The 17,907-nt window shown below is 43.3% G+C and overlaps 1 protein-coding gene across 4 annotated transcripts in view; it reads right to left on the reverse strand.

Moving 5' to 3' along the window:
- The window catches only part of LOC139542912 (sterile alpha motif domain-containing protein 10-like), a 148,479-nt gene that overhangs the window by 35,343 nt on the left and 95,229 nt on the right, over positions 1 to 17,907 (reverse strand). For 3 of the 4 annotated variants that reach the window (XM_071348891.1, XM_071348890.1, XM_071348889.1), the window contains exon 3: positions 8,522 to 8,690. In XM_071348891.1, the coding sequence (XP_071204992.1) occupies positions 8,522 to 8,690 (169 nt within the window). Of the gene's footprint in view, positions 1 to 7,268; positions 7,762 to 8,521; positions 8,691 to 17,907 lie in introns of those variants that run through there. The other variant, XM_071348892.1, reaches the window with a different exon arrangement.

The following is a 17,907-nucleotide window of genomic DNA, read 5'->3' on the forward strand; positions in this document are numbered from 1 at the left end:
TTATCCACAGTAAGCATCATGCGCACACACAGACAAACTCAGAGACGACACATGCATGTCTACTTTATTACACACACACATACACATGGGATGGGCTTGTCCTTCAATGGAGAGGAGAGTGAAGGAATCCATCAAAGCTGTAGCAGCCTAGGTCTACATGTTAATTAGACACATTACTCATACTGTTAGCTCTCCTAATCAATCCATCCATTCTCATTTCCGCCTCTGGACGTGGACACACCTCAAAAACCCAGCACACACACACACCCTCTCTGTCCAGACGTCTCCATTCCTCCCACCTTGGCCAGTGAGTCTCTCTTTCCTGCCCCCAGAAACATGGTGTCCTAGAAAAGCTGCCCTTGGTTCCTTTGTGTACAAACAAGACAAAGCAGATGAAGAAAGCTCCAATCCAATTCCCCTCCGACAGACTTAATACAGAGCCTAATAATGGCCTGCAGATAGCGATAGCAGCTAGCAGCCTCAAAGAGAAGAAGAGAATAAAGAGAGAATGGAGACGGGGAAATAAAATAGATCCTTCTACTGTTTCTGTGGAAAATGTTTCGTTCAATCCACCGACACGGTTAATTGGTGATAAACAAGTTCTGAGGGCAAAAGGGAGACATTTCTGTCATGGCCGCCACAATAACGACACTTCATGTTAAAACAGCACAGAGTAAGTGAATCTTTTGTATTTGAAAAATTATTTTGGAGTGAAATTAAAGTAGAGTTTCTGAGGTTTCCAAAACCGTATTGCACGTAGTCGTTAGACATGGTTAGACGCGATTAGACAGAGTCCCGCTGTGGTCAATTGTTAAACTGAGAACCCTATGGCTGTATGGCATTGGATTCTCGAGAGCTAACACATCTCTGGTCCTGGGTGTAGCTTAAAACTTCTTAGGGCTAGGCCCCTTTTTTCTCAATTTTCTGCCTGAATGACGTGCCCAAAGTAAACTGCCTGTTGCTCAGGCCCTGAAGCCAGGATATGCATATAATTGGTACCATTGGAAAGAAAACACTTTGAAGTTTGTAGAAATGTTATAATAATGTAGGAGAATATAACACAATAGATATGGTAGGAGAAAATCCAAAGAAAAAACATCCAATTGTTTTGTTGAGAGAGACCATCCTCTTAGAAAGGCAAGTAATAAAAAAGTAAGTGCAATTCCTATGGCTTCCACAGGGTGTCAGCTGTCTATGTTCAAGGATTCAGGCTTGTAACTTCAAAAACAAATAAGAAATATCAGTTTTAGTACAGGGACACAGTCTTGGAAATTTGTGTTTGCGCACGCCATGAAGACAGGACGCACCTGCTAAAATCGGTTTCTAATTGAACATACTTCTTTCTGTAAAAAATATTATAGTTTGGTTACATTTTAGGGTGTCTGAGGAGTAAATAGAAACGTAATTTGACTTGTTGACACAAAGTTAAGGGGTAGATTTTCGGATTCCTTTCTCTGCAAGTTGAACGAGTGGATTACTTAAATCGATGGCGCCAACTTGACTGACTTTTTGGGATATAAAAAATGATTTTATCTAACATAATGACACTACATGTTATTGCTGGGACCCTCTGGATGACAATTCAGAGGAAGACTTTCAAAAAGTAAGTGAATATTTACTCTTTATATGTAAATGTATGAAACCTGTGCCAGTGGAAAAATATTTTGATGTGGGGCGCTGTCCTCAAACAATCCCATGGCATGTTTTCGCTGTAATAGCTACTGTAAATCGGACAGTGCAGTTAGATTAACAAGAATATAAATATATAAAAGACACGTATATGTACCTAAATGCTTAACCGCTATAATAACTATTAGAATTTATTTGAATTACACGCCCTCCAGTTTGACCGGAAGTTGTCCCGCTAGCGGGACACCAATCGTTCAACTTCTTATGGCTGCAGGGGCAGTATTGAGTAGCTTGGATGAAAGGTGCACAGAGGTGTCCAGAGTAAACGGCCTGCTCCTTAGTCATAGTTGCGAATATTTGCATATCATTATTAGTATTGGATAGAAAACACTCTGAAGTTTCTAAAACTGTTTGAATTATGTCTGTGAGTATAACAGAACTCATATGGCAGGCAAAAACCTGAGAAGTTCCACTTCCTGTTTGGAGGGTGGCAGATTTTCAACCGAGCTCTCATTGAAATTACAGCAAGATATGGATGAGTTTTCTTACGGCTTCCACTAGACTTCCTACGGCTTCCACTAGATGTCAACAGTCAATAGAACTTTGTCTGATGACTCTAATGTGAAGGTGGCCCGAAGGAGACAGGAATTAGTCACCACTGCCACGAGCTGACCATGCTTTGACCACGTGATAGGCAGCTCCGTTCCATCGCTCAACTGAAGTCAATCTAATTCTCCGGTTGGAACGTTATTCAAGATGTATGTTAACTTCTCTAGGGTAGGTGAGACGCTAACGTCCCACCAGGCCAACATCCGGTGAAACTGCAGAGAGCTAACATTTTAAATACACCATTCGTTGTATTAAACATTCTTGTAAATACATGTATCTTACATCATTTAAAATATGAACGTCTTATTAATCCAGCCGCTGTGTCAGATTTCAAAAAGGTTTACTGCAAAAGCAAACATGCGATTTTCTGAGGACGGCGCCCCACACACACAAGTATTACTAGCATTTTCCAACCAAGCATTAATTAGCGTCACGAAAGTCAGAAATAACAATAAAATGAATCGCTTACCATTGAAGATCTTCCTCTGGTGGCAATGCCAAGTGTCCTAACTACACAGTGAATGTTCGTTTTGTTTGATAAAATACATTTTTATAGCCTAACACGAAACATTTGTAAACCGGTTGCGTCGTGATTTCCATCTCATTCAACTTTGGACGAAGCGTTCGTGGTAATTAAACACACTAAACAAACGTTTATCCAGTCATGGTTGGTTTCATTGCAATCCTCTGGTTGTTACTAACACAACCATACATGATGGCTCTTTTCTCGGGACGTATTGACCGAAACACACCGATTTGAAGACACCAATCAATGACCTCATTGCGCACCAATGGTAGGACCGGTCTATCGTTGATTGACTGTATTTTGGCCCAATGACCACTGATTATCTTGAAATCTAGCTTGGAAGATAGCCAATGAGCTGAGGTAAACGGCAATATGTAATGGTTATACGTTTGAAGACCAGCCTTTGGCGTAAACTCTGGCGTAAAAGAGGTTCATTCGCCATTGTAAATCCTACTTGACGGAGCCACGAGTGTAACGCATACCAGTACATGTTCAATAGCATTTTCAACAAGTTTATATATTTAAATTATGGCGAATAAATCAGGAAAAGCTAAAACAAAGTCTAGGTATACAGATTTAACCCAAATTATAGAGGAAATTGATAGAGACAGCCCCCCATCTCACAGCTAGTCTTCAGGGAGCTGCTCATCCAGGAGCTTTTTTACTACAGCAAGTCCACTGCAGTACCTTCTGCTCCAACCAGTGGTGTTCACCTGCCCAGATTCATCTCTGCAGGCATGAATGTGCCTCAGGGCAAAAAGGGCACAGTAGGGAGACGTCGTTGTGCCCTTTGTCACAGGAAATGCCCCATCACCTGCACCACCTGTTCAGTAAGCCTCTGCTTTACAGCAGAAATAGACTGCTATGGGCCATGACACCAGCAGCACAATATAGAGGACTGAGGGTCTTCACAATATTGTAAATAGAAAATGTGTAAATAGTTAGTTAGTTAGTTAGTTAGTTCTTCTACCAGATCTATTGTGTTATATTCTCCTACATTCAATTCACATTTCCACAAAATGCAGAGTGTTTCCTTTCAAATGATACCAAGAATATGCATATCCTTGCTTCTGAGCCTGAGCTACAGGCAGTTAGATTAGGGTATGTCTTTAGGCAGAAATTGAGAAGAAGGGGGGGTACCCCAAAGAAGTTAACAACATTCTAAAGATTGATTCAGTACATCGTTTGACATGTTTCTACTGACTGTTATGGAACTTTTGGACATTTCGTCACGTTATAGTGGACGCGCTTTGTGACTTTGGAATTAAGTAGCTAATTGGACATAAATAACGGACATTATCGAACAAATCAAGCATTTATTGTGGACCTGGGATTGCTAGGACTGCATTCTGATGAAGTTCATCAAAGGTAAGGAAACATTTATCATGTATTTTCTGGTTTCTGTTGACTCCAACATGGCGGCTAATTTGGCTATTGTTCTGAGCGCCGTCTCAGATTATTGCATGGTTTGCTTTTTCCGTAAAGTTTTTTTGAAATCTGACACAGCGGTTGCATTAAGGAGAGGTATATCTATAATTCCATGTGTATAACTTGTATTATCATCTACATTTATGATGAGTATTTCTGTTGAAATGATGTGGCTATGCAAAATCACTTGATGTTTTTGGAACTAGTGAATGTAACGCGCCAATGTAAACTCAGATTTCTTTTATATAAATGTGAACTTTATCAAACAAAACATGCATGTATTGTGTAACATATAGTCCTATGAGTGTCATCTGATGAAGATCATCAAAGGTTAGTGATTAATTTTATCTCTATTTCTGCTTTTTGTGACTTCTATCTTTCGCTGGAAAAATGGCTGTGCTTATTGTGGATTGGTGGTGACCTAACATAATCGTTTGTAGTGCTTTCGCTGAAAAGCACATTTGAAATCGGACACTTTGGTGAGATTAACAACAAGATTACATTTAAAATGATATAAGACACATGTATGTTTGAGGAATTTTAATTATGAGATTTCTGTTGTTTGAATTTGGCGCCCTGCACTTTCACTGGCTGTTGTCATAGCATCCCGTTAACGGGATGCAGCCATAAGAAGTTAAGAAATAAGGATAGTGCAGGTAGCAGTGGTTGCTTACACAGAGTGTACACAACATTAAAGATACCTACACTTTTCATGACAGACTGACCAGGTGAATCCAGGTGAAAGCTATGATCCCCCTTATTGATACATGCCCTTAGTGCCTGGTAGGTAATTCAGTCATGATTACTACAAGGTTTAGATTGCTAGGTAAGTAGCAAATAGCTGGCATGGGCTAATTGAGTGACTGTCAGTGACAGACATAACAAGAGAAAAACTGCTGATGCACAACCACATTTAGAAATTACAACTTGTGTATTCTACTATTCTAACTCTCAACAGGAAGTTGAGACCCTGACTGAATTACCATTTTTTTAAATAAAAATCTGTGGTAAAAAAGTGTCTGCTTATGTCGCTTATTGTTATTGCCGGCCCTGGCTAAACCATTGCCTGAACCATTGCCTCATGGTTTCATGGTTGCAAATAACCAAGTAACTGGTTGAAAACTATTTACCCGACACAGAGGTTGTATTGGGCTAAAATGTCTACCAAAGACTAATAACCATCCTCACATTCACACAGGTCTTTCTAACTCAACCGGTACATTTAAAAGCAGAGATCTCAATAACCAAAATAATACATTCAATGAAAAATGAAAACTGCAGGAAAAGGGGTGCGCACTTCTCGAGCAACTGTGGATGTAGACATGTCTGCGGGTGCACCTCGTATAGAACGCCGATGTACACGGGTGGAGCTCCGAGAAGCAGCAACAAACACAAAGCACTCACCACTAACCACTGCAATTGTAAACTGAGGGAAAATACCTTCACTCGAATCACATGGGGATTTGCTAGCAATTAGGTAATCGGAGTAGCCTTATGATCAAACACATCTTTATAACAATCAGGTTCTATATGTAATTCTATGGCTGTGTGTGTGTGTGTGTGTGTGTGTGTGTGTGTGTGTGTGTGTGTGTGTGTGTGTGTGTGTGTGTGTGTGTGTGTGTGTGTGTGTGTGTGTGTGTGTGTGTGTGTGTGTGTGTGTGTGTGTGCGTGCATGTGCGTGTGTGTGAATGTGTGTGTTCATGCATGTGCTAGTGTCTGTAATATAACATATAAATATGATGAATAAATCAAAGAGATATGATCTGCTGTTGCTGGGTTATCTGTAACTTGAGGCAGGCAAACACTGTGTACGTGTATCAAGGTGCAGAGTGACTTAGTGAGTGATGGCTGACCCTGCAGTTTAGAAAAGCAATCTGTGTGATTGCTCTCTGTGAGTGGCCTCTCTGTGAGTGGCTCTGAAAGGGACCTGTTCTGTACTGTCTGACTCAAGGCTAAGAGAAGTGAACGCTCATATACAGTACGTACTGTGTGTGTGTGTGTGCGCGTGCGCGCGTGTGTGTGTGCATGAGTGTGTAGGTGTCTGTTGTTAACAATGTGTCTAATGCATGTGTGTGAGAACACCGTAAACTACGTCCGCTTCAACAGCTTTCCTTTTCTTTCACAAAAACACAGCGTTCCTTTCTTAGCTTTTGCTGCATGAATGGTCTTTAAATCTCCTTGTGAGAGATTTAGGTGTAAACCGTTTCTTAAGTCCCGCAGCTGAAAAAGCGAAGCTGTGGAACCAGCTAAGGAACTAAAAATACAATTTGTGTGAGATTTGGTTTCTCAGGCTAAGCCTTTTCAGAGACCTGTGTGAATTGGTCCCAACTCTCGGGGTACAGGAGCTTCAGTTCTCTGGGCGGTGGAGAGTAGCGGAGTGTAGAGAATAAGCTTGGGTGATGAATAAACTTGCTTGAGATCTGAAGGCTTTAGCTCCTGGGGCTACTATAATGCCTGTCTGTATAGTGCCTTCAGAAAGTATTCACACGCCTTGACTTTTCCAATGTTTTTGTGTTTAAAATGGATTACATTTTGGGATTGTTGTCACTGGCCTACACATAATACCCCATAATGTCAAGGTGGAATTATGTTTTTAGAAATGTTTACAAATTAATAAAAAATGAAAACCTGTCTTGAGTCAATGAGTATTCGACCCCTTTGTTATGGCAAGCCTAAATAAGTTTGGGAGTAAAAATGTGCTTAACAAGTCACACTAAGTTGCATGGACTCCCTCTGTATGCAATAATAGTGTTTAACATGATGTTTTAATGGCTACCTCATCTCTGTACCCCACACATACAATTATCTGTAAGGTCCCTCAGTCCAGCAATGAATTTCAAACACAGATTCAACCGAAAAGACCAGGGAGGCTTTCCAATGCCTTGCAAAGAAGGGCACCTTTTGGTAGATGGGTAAAAAAAAAGCAGACATTTGATATTTCTTTGAGCATAAAGAAGTTATTAAATACACATTCGATGGTGTATCAATACACCCAGTCACTACAAAGAGACAGGCGTCCTTCCTAACTCGGTGAGAGGAAGGAAACCGGTCAGAGATTTCACCATGAGGCCAATGGTGACTTTAAAACAGTTACAGAGTTTAATGGCTGTGATAGGAGAAAACTGAGGATGGATCAACAACATTGTTGTTACACCACAATACTGAGCTAAATGACAGAGTGAAAAGAAGGAAGCCTGTACAGAATACAAATATTTCAAAACATGCATAATGTTTGCAACAAGGCACTAAAGTAATACTGCAAAAAATGTGGCAAAGCAATGAACTGTTTGTCCTGAATACAAAGTGTAATGTTTAGGGAAAATCCAATACAACACATTACTGAGTACCACTCCTCAATTTTCAAGCATAGTGTTGGCTGCATCATGTTTAGGGTATGCTTGTAAACGTTAAGGATTGGGGAGTTTTTCAGGATAAAAAAGAAACAGAATGGAGCTAAGCACAGGCAAAATCCTTGAGGAAAATCTGGTTCAGTCTGCTTTCCACCAGACACTGGGAGATGAATTCACCTTTCAGCAGGGGTGGGGTTGGAGAAGGTTTCTACACATTATCTGTGGTAGAGGGGTTGGAGAAGGTTTCAACACATTACCTGTGATAGTGGGGTTGGAGAAGGTTTCTACACATTACCTGTGGTAGAGGGGTTGGAGAAAGTTTCTACACATTACCTGTGGTAGAGGGGTTGGAGAAGGTTTCAACACATTACCTGTGATAGTGGGGTTGGAGAAGGTTTCTACACATTACCTGTGGTAGAGGGGTTGGAGAAGGTTTCAACACATTACCTGTTGTAGAGGGGTTGGAGAAAGTTTCTACACATTACCTGTGGTAGAGGGGTTGGAGAAGGTTTCTACACATTACCTGTGGTAGAGGGGTTGGAGAAGGTTTCTACACATTACCTGTGGTAGAGGGGTTGGAGAAGGTTTCTACACATTACCTGTGGTAGAGGGGTTGGAGAAGGTTTCTACACATTACCTGTGGTAGAGGGGTTGGAGAAAGTTTCTACACATTACCTGTGGTAGAGGGGTTGGAGAAGGTTTCTACACATTACCTGTGGTAGAGGGGTTGGAGAAGGTTTCAACACATTACCTGTGGTAGAGGGGTTGGAGAAGGTTTCTACACATTACCTGTAGTAGAGGGGTTGGAGAAGGTTTCTACACATTACCTGTGGTAGAGGGGTTGGAGAAGGTTTCTACACATTACCTGTGGTAGAGGGGTTGGAGAAGGTTTCTACACATTACCTGTGGTAGAGGGGTTGGAGAAGGTTTCTACACATTACCTGTGGTAGAGGGGTTGGAGAAAGTTTCTACACGTTACCTGTGATAGCATGGTGGGAGAAGGCTTCTACGTAGGTCAGGTAGTTGTGGGGACAGTGTTTCTTCAGCCACTTGCAGACGTCCTGTTGGGTCCACAGAACAACTGGTTTGGACAGACTGGACAGAGTAGGGCTGGTGTGGTACACAGTGAAGGCCTCGCCTGGACGCAGCTGAAACACACAGAGTTTGGCTTACGGTGTGTGTGTGTGTGTGTGTGTGTGTGTGTGTGTGTGTGTGTGTGTGTGTGTGTGTGTGTGTGTGTGTGTGTGTGTGTGTGTGTGTGTGTGTGTGTGTGTGTGTGTGTGTGTGTGTGTGTGTGTGTGTGTGTGTGTGTGTGTTTGAACATGGAAGCAAGCATCAAGGAGACAGAAGTCATGATTTTTTGTTGTTGTTGTGTCAGTGCACTCTTTATGTGGTGACTGAGTGATCGTGTGTGAACATTATTTGTGGTGATGACAATGTATCTAAACCTAACCGCTTACCCCTAACCCTAATTCTAACCCCTGAACCTAAAATTGTCATTGTTCCACCCGTCACCAGAAGGTCATCCTAGAGACCATCCTAGAGACCATCCTAGAGACCATTATGATCCTCAGGTGTGTTCTATTACTCATTATGATTTCCCCTTTAAAAGAGGTGTGTTCTATTACTCATTATGATTTCCCCTTTAAAAGAGGTGTGTTCTATTACTCATTATGATTTCCCCTTTAAAGGAGGTGTGTTCTTTTACTCATTATGATTTCCCCTTTAAAAGAGGTGTGTTCTATTACTCATTATGATTTCCCCTTTAAAAGAGGTGTGTTCTATTACTCATCATGATTTTCCATTTAAAAGAGGTGTGTTCTATTACTCATTGTGATTTTCCATTTAAAAGAGGTGTGTTCTATTACTCATTATGATTTCCCTGCTAAAAGAGGTGTGTTCTATTACTCATTATGATTTCCCTGCTAAAAGAGGTGTGTTCTATTACTCATTGTGATTTCCCCTTTAAAAGAGGTGTGTTCTACTACTCATCATGATTTCCCCTTTAAAAGAGGTGTGTTCTATTACTCATTATGATTTCCCCTTTAAAAGAGGTGTGTTCTATTACTCATTGTGATTCCCCCTTTAAAAGAGGTGTGTTCTACTACTCATCATGATTTCCCCTTTAAAAGAGGTGTGTTCTATTACTCATTGTGATTCCCCCTTTAAAAGAGGTGTGTTCTATTACTCATTATGATTTCCCTGCTAAAAGAGGTGTGTTCTATTACTCATTATGATTTCCCTGCTAAAAGAGGTGTGTTTTCTGGTTCTCTTTGCAGAAGCTTGAATTGTTTACTCTGTGTGGTCGTTTCCTGAGTGAGTTTTCGAGACTTAGTGTTTGTTGCTTTTTCAAGTGTACTGTGATCCTGCAGCTACCGTTTCTTAGTAAAGTCTTATGTTTATCCTTAACCACTGTGATTCCTTGTCTGGTGTCTTCTCTGCACCTGGGTCCAACCTCAACACGTCACAGAAACACGTTTTTATCTTGTTTTACTATTCTTTTAAGAACTTTCCTTGTGGGGACCAGAAGTCCCCCCCCCCCCCCCCCACACACACACACACACACAATGGCTGAGGTCCCAGTCTTGCATTCTCTAACTTGTGCTTCCTTTATTCAGCTGGCATAATTACAGAGTTTAATATCTCCATTCATAAGGTCATTGACCATTAATAAGGTCAGACCAGAGCCAGTGTCTCTCTGATGGATTCATGGATTAAATACAGTGTGCCGTCACAGCAGCAAGATTTGTGACCTGTTGCCACAAGAAAAGGACAATCAGTGAAGAACAAACATCATTGTAAATACAACCCATACTTATGTTCATTTATTTTCCTTTTCGTACTTTAACTATTTGCATATCATTACAACACTGTATATATACATAATATGACATTTGTAATGTCTTTATTTATGTTTACTGTACATTTTTTATTGTTTATTTCACTTTTGTTTATTATCTATTTCACTTGCTTTGGGAATGTAAACATATTTTTTACATGCCAATAAAGCCTTTCAATTGAAATTTCATTTAATTTAATTGAGAGAGAGATTGAGAGAGAGAGGAAGGGAGAGAGAGAGAGAAAGAGAGGAAGGGAGAGAGAGAGAGAGCGCTATCTATAATTTGACAGAGGCTCAAATATGGTGAGTAATGACCTTCATCATCAGCAGACCAGACAGAGGGGAAATGGAATGAGGAGACCCTCCCTCCCTCCCTCCCTCCCTCTTTTCTCCACTCCTCTCATTTCATGACCATCTATCAGGCTTTATCTCCTCTTCTTCTCTTTCGTCTCTCTCTGCCTCCCTCCCTCCCTCCATCCTTCCCTCATCCCTCCTCTCCTCTGGTTTTGAAGCCATCCATCAAGCTCTATCTCCTCTCGGCCAGTGGGCCAGCTCTGTGCTGTAAGCGCTCAACCTTAACCCCTAGAAATCTACTTCTGTCTAACACCACAGAACCTATCCTTACACACCAGAAAGAGGGAGGTGTGAATAGGTGGAGCAGTAGCATGAATGGGATCTCAACCATGTAACAGACACGCTTGACTGTCCCATTCAGAGGGGGAAATGAGATGGGGAGGGAGGAAGGGAGAAGCTTCTGTGGATGATGGTATTAAATTTAAAGATTGTGTCTACAAAAAAGGTGATATCAAGAACCTAAATGGGTTATTCGGCTGTCCCCAAGACAGACAGCCTAGATGTGTTCCCTTGTTCCCCTCGTCTTTTTGATTCATTCCTGTATTCATTCATCTCTATTCCCTTTGTTCTCTCTTCTCTCTCTGGACTTCTCTCTCTGGACTCTTCTCTCTGGATCCCTTTGTTCCTATCCTCCAACCACCTCTTCTTCCTTCCTTCCTTCCTTTTTAATTTTGTTCTCCAATGTCTTTCACCTCATCTACTTCCTCCACATCAAGACCATTACTCTCCCCCTCCTCTGACTCTCTACTGACATACCGCCGGGTGCTGAAGCGCGTACAAATCATCTGTCCTTGGCTGCAACACTCACTACCAAGTTCCAAACTGCCTCTAGAAGCAATGTCATCACAAGCACCGTTCATCAGGAGCTTCCATGGCTGCGCAGCCACACACAAGCCTAAGATCACCATGTGCAATGCCAAGTGTTAGCTAGAGTTCTCTGGAGAGATAAATCACACTTCACCATCTGGCAGTCCAACAGACAAAGCTGGGTTTCGTGGATGCCAGGAGAAAGCTACCTCCCCAAATGCATTTTTTTAATTTAACCAGGCAAGTTCTTATTTACAATGACAGCCTACTGGGGACAGGGGGTTAACTGCCTTGTTCAGGGCAGAATGACAGATTCCTACCTTGTCAGCTCAGGGATTCAATCCAGCAACCTTTCGGTTACTGGCCCAACGCTCTAACCACAAGGCCACCTGCCACACCTGCATAGTGCCAAGTGTAAAGTTTGGTGGAGGAGGAATAATGGTATTGGGCTGTCATGATTCGGGCTAGACCTCTTATTTCCAGGAAAGGGACATCTTAACACTACAGCATACAATGACATTCTAGACGATTCTGTGATTCAAACTTTGTGGCAACAGTTTGGGGAAGGCTCTTTCCTGTTTTAGCATGACACTGCCCCTGTGCACAAAGCGAGGTCCAGAAATGGTTTGTCGAGATCGGTGTCGAAGAACTTGACTGGCCTGCACAGAGCCCTGGCCTTAACCCAGTTGAGCACTTTTGGGATGAATTGGAATGTCGACTGCATGGCCTAATCGCCCAAAATCAGCGCCTGATCTCACTAATGCTCTTGTGGCTGAATGGAAGCAGGTCCCGGTCAGCAATGTTCCAACATCTAGTGGAAAGACTTCCCAGAAGAGTGGAGGGTGTTATAGAAGCAAAGAGGGGACCAACTACATATTAATGCCCCTAATTTTGGAATGAGATGGTGTCCACATACTTTTGGTCATGTAGTGTATCATTCCTTGTTCTCTCCACCTCCCTCCATCTTGTCATACTTCTTTCTCCCCCTCCATATCCTCTCCTGTGCCTTTCTTCCTCTCCTCTCCTTTTTACCTATCTTCTGTGTCTCAGCCACTCTGCACGCTCTGTCTGTGTGCGTCCTCTGTTTCCCAGTGGAGCTGAATCAGGGATTAGAGCAGAGGCAGAGGAGTCCTTAAAATTCTCCCTCCCTCCCTCCCTCTCTCACCCTCCAACAATAGGACATCCAGCCTCCTCCCTATAGCCTGCTGCTCCTGGGCCCTCTGCTCCTTGGTCGACATGCTCCCTTGCCTCCCAACACCCACACACACATACACACACACACACACACACCGCCCTGATTGATAAAAACGATTCAGCCAATTAGCAGGTGAAAACTCTGAAGGTGTATGTGAAGTGTGTGTATGTGTTTGTGTGTTTGTGCGTGAGTGTGAGTTTCAGTTACAAAGCAGAAGCAGGGTCAACAGTAATGTCACAGCTTTCTTAACACTCTTAACACGCTCTCCCAAATCCCATCCTCCCTCTGGAACCCATCTCTTACCCTTTCTCCACTGTCTATCACTATGTTTCTCTTCTTCTTTCAGTCTATCTATTCACATGACTCCCTTACATTCATCATTGACCTTCCCCTCTTCTCTCAGCTCCTCCCCTTCATCCTCCTCTGTCTCTCCCCTCTTCTATCAGCTCCCTCCCCTTCATCCTCCTCTGTCTCTCCCTTCTTCTCTAGACTCCCTCCCCTTCCTCTGTCTCTCCCCTCTTCTCTCAAACTCCTTCCATTCCTCTTCCTCTGTCTCTCCCCTCTTCTCTCAGATTCCTTCCCTTCCTCTTCCTCTGTCTCTCCCCTCTTCACTCAGATTTCTTCCCTTCCTCTGTCTCTCCCCTCTTCTCTAAGATTCCTACCCTTCCTCTTCCTCTTTCTCTCCCCTCTTCTCTCAGCTTCCTCTTCCTCTGTCTCTCCCTTCTTCTCTCAGCTCCCTCCCCTTCCTCTGTCTCTCCCCTCTTCTCTCAGATTCCTTCCCTTCCTCTCTCTCCCCTCTTCTCTCAGCTTCCTCCCCTTCCTCTCCACTCTCTCCCTTCTTCTCTCAGCTTCCTCTTCCTCTGTCTCTCCCTTCTTCTCTCAGCTCCCTCCCCTTCCTCTGTCTCTCCCCTCTTCTTTCAGATTCCTTCCCTTCCTCTGTCTCTCCCCTCTTCTCTCAGCTTCCTCCCCTTCCTCTCCGCTCTCTCCCTTCTCTCAGCTTCCTCTTCTTCTCTCTCTCCTCTTCTCTCAGATTCCTTCCCTTCCTCTGTCTCTCCCCTCTTCTCTCAGATTCCTCCCCTTCCTCTGTCTCTCCCCTCTTTTGTGCTCCCTCTCCCCTTTCTCTTTTTCTGTCCCCCTGTCTTAATCGCATTTTCATCCCTCCCTCCCTCCTTTACTGTCATGTCATTATTCAATCAACCCTTTAATCTGTCTCTCCACACCAGAGTCCCTCACAGACACGAGTCTCATCGTCCTTCATGTGCCCCTCACAGCTCCCCAGTCCTTACCTCTACCTCTACTTCTATCACTCACAATAAGCCTTCATATACGCCTGCTGCAGTATTCACACCATAGGCCCCTATAATATAATATCTCCTTTCTTCTGTAGCATCAGAGTCCACCATATGTCCATATTTTAACAGCATCCCTCATCTCTCTCCCTTTATATTGTTATTCTTCTTCTTCTTCTTCACTCCTTCTATCTCTTTCTCTGTCTCAAACATCTACATAGCTGACTAACTCCAAAGAATAAAGAATAAAACCAAACTAGCCTCATTAGAACCAGCCAACCAACCACCAAACCAATGGTCTCATTAGAACCAACCTACCAATCACCAAAACAACAGTCTCATTAGAACCAGCCAACCAACCACCAAACCAACGGTCTCATTAGAACCAGCCAACCAACCACCAAACCAATGGTCTCATTAGAACCAACCTACCAATCACCAAAACAACAGTCTCATTAGAACCAGCCAACCAACCACCAAACCAACGGTCTCATTAGAACCAGCCAACCAACCACCAAACCAACAGTCTGTCACGTTCGTCGTATGGAGGAAGAGAGGAGGACCAAGGCGCAGTGTGAAGTGAATACGTTCTTCTATTTATTTAAGAAGAAACACTAACCAAACGAACGTGACGCTATAAATGACAGTGCAGACACAGGCAACTAACACATTGACAATAACCCACGAAATACCCAACGGAATACGGCTGCCTAAATATGGTTCCCAATCAGAGACAACGATAAACAGCTGCCTCTAATTGAGAACCAATCTAGGCAACCATAGACATACAAACACCTAGACTAGTTAACACCCCATAAACATACAAAACCCCTAGACAAGACGAAACACATACATCCCCCATGTCACACCCTGACCTAACCAAAATAATAAAGAAAACAAAGATAACTAAGGTCAGGGCGTGACACAGTCTCATTAGAACCAGCCAACCAACCACCAAACCAACGGTCTCATTAGAACCAGCCATCCAGCCAACCAACCACCAAACCAACGGTCTCATTAGAACCAACCACCAACCACCAAAACAACAGTCTCATTAGAACCAGCCAACCAACCAACAAATAATGGTCTTATTAGAACCAGCCAACCAACCACCAAATAATGGTCTTATTAGAACCAGCCAACCAACCACCAAACCAATGGTCTCTTCAGAACCAGCCAAACAACCACCAAACCAATGGTCTCATTAGAACCAGCCAAACAACCACCAAACCAATGGTCTCATTAGAACCAGCCAACCAACCACCAAACCAATGGTCTCATTAGAACCAGCCAACCAACCACCAAATAATGGTCTTATTAGAACCAGCCAACCAACCACCAAACCAATGGTCTCATTAGAACCAGCCAACCAACCACCAAACCAATGGTCTCATTAGAACCAGCCAAACAACCACCAAACCAATGGTCTCATTAGAACCAGCCAAACAACCACCAAACCAATGGTCTCATTAGAACCAGCCAACCAACCACCAAACCAATGGTCTCATTAGAACCAGCCAAACAACCACCAAACCAATGGTCTCATTAGAACCATCCAACCAGTCACCAACCCAACAGTTTCCTTAGAACCATCCAACCAGTCATCAAACCAACGGTCTCATTAGAACCAACCACCAAACCAATGGTCTCATTAGAACTAACCAACCACCAAACCAATGGACTCATTAGAACCAGCAAACCAACCACCAAACCAATGGTCTCATTAGAACCAGCCAACCACCCACCAAACCAATGGTCTCATTAGAACCAGCACAACCAACCACCAAACCAACGGTCTTATTAGAACCAGCCAACCAACCACCAAACCAACGGTCTCATTAGAACCAGCCAACCAACCACCAAACCAACGGTCTCATTAGAACCAGCCAACCAACCACCAAACCAATGGTCTCATTAGAACCATCCAACCAGTCACCAAACCAACAGTTTCCTTAGAACCATCCAACCAGCCACCAAACCAACGGTCTCATTAGAACCAACCAACCACCAAACCAATGGTCTCATTAGAACCAGCAAATCAACCACCAAACCAATGGTCTCATTAGAACCAGCCAACCAACCACCAAACCAACGGTCTCATTAGAACCAGCCAACCAACCACCAAACCAACGGTCTTATTAGAACCAGCCAACCAACCACCAAACCAACGGTCTCATTAGAACCAGCCAACCAACCACCAAACCAACGGTCTCATTAGAACCAGCCAACCAACCACCAAACCAATGGTATCATTAGAACCATCCAACCAGTCACCAAACCAACAGTTTCCTTAGAACCATCCAACCAGCCACCAAACCAACGGTCTCATTAGAACCAACCACCAAACCAATGGTCTCATTAGAACCAACCAACCAACCAACCACCAAACCAATGGTCTCATTAGAACCAGCCAACCACCCACCAAACCAATGGTCTCATTAGAACTAACCAACCAACCAACCACCAAACCAATGGTCTCATTAGAACCAGCCAACCAACCACCAAATAATGGTCTTATTAGAACCAGCCAACCAACCACCAAACCAATGGTCTCATCAGAACCAGCCAAACAACCACCAAACCAATGGTCTCATTAGAACCAGCCAAACAACCACCAAACCAATGGTCTCATTAGAACCAGCCATCCAGCCAACCAACCACCAAACCAACGGTCTCATTAGAACCAACCACCAACCACCAAAACAACAGTCTCATTAGAACCAGCCAACCAACCAACAAATAATGGTCTTATTAGAACCAGCCAACCAACCACCAAATAATGGTCTTATTAGAACCAGCCAACCAACCACCAAACCAATGGTCTCATCAGAACCAGCCAAACAACCACCAAACCAATGGTCTCATTAGAACCAGCCAAACAACCACCAAACCAATGGTCTCATTAGAACCAGCCAACCAACCACCAAACCAATGGTCTCATTAGAACCAGCCAACCAACCACCAAATAATGGTCTTATTAGAACCAGCCAACCAACCACCAAACCAATGGTCTCATTAGAACCAGCCAACCAACCACCAAACCAATGGTCTCATTAGAACCAGCCAAACAACCACCAAACCAATGGTCTCATTAGAACCAGCCAAACAACCACCAAACCAATGGTCTCATTAGAACCAGCCAACCAACCACCAAACCAATGGTCTCATTAGAACCAGCCAAACAACCACCAAACCAATGGTCTCATTAGAACCATCCAACCAGTCACCAACCCAACAGTTTCCTTAGAACCATCCAACCAGTCATCAAACCAACGGTCTCATTAGAACCAACCACCAAACCAATGGTCTCATTAGAACTAACCAACCACCAAACCAATGGACTCATTAGAACCAGCAAACCAACCACCAAACCAATGGTCTCATTAGAACCAGCCAACCACCCACCAAACCAATGGTCTCATTAGAACCAGCCAACCAACCACCAAACCAACGGTCTTATTAGAACCAGCCAACCAACCACCAAACCAACGGTCTCATTAGAACCAGCCAACCAACCACCAAACCAACGGTCTCATTAGAACCAGCCAACCAACCACCAAACCAATGGTCTCATTAGAACCATCCAACCAGTCACCAAACCAACAGTTTCCTTAGAACCATCCAACCAGCCACCAAACCAACGGTCTCATTAGAACCAACCAACCACCAAACCAATGGTCTCATTAGAACCAGCAAATCAACCACCAAACCAATGGTCTCATTAGAACCAGCCAACCAACCACCAAACCAACGGTCTCATTAGAACCAGCCAACCAACCACCAAACCAACGGTCTTATTAGAACCAGCCAACCAACCACCAAACCAACGGTCTCATTAGAACCAGCCAACCAACCACCAAACCAACGGTCTCATTAGAACC

Source organism: Salvelinus alpinus, chromosome 17, assembly GCF_045679555.1.
Source record: "Salvelinus alpinus chromosome 17, SLU_Salpinus.1, whole genome shotgun sequence".
NCBI lineage: Eukaryota > Metazoa > Chordata > Actinopteri > Salmoniformes > Salmonidae > Salvelinus > Salvelinus alpinus.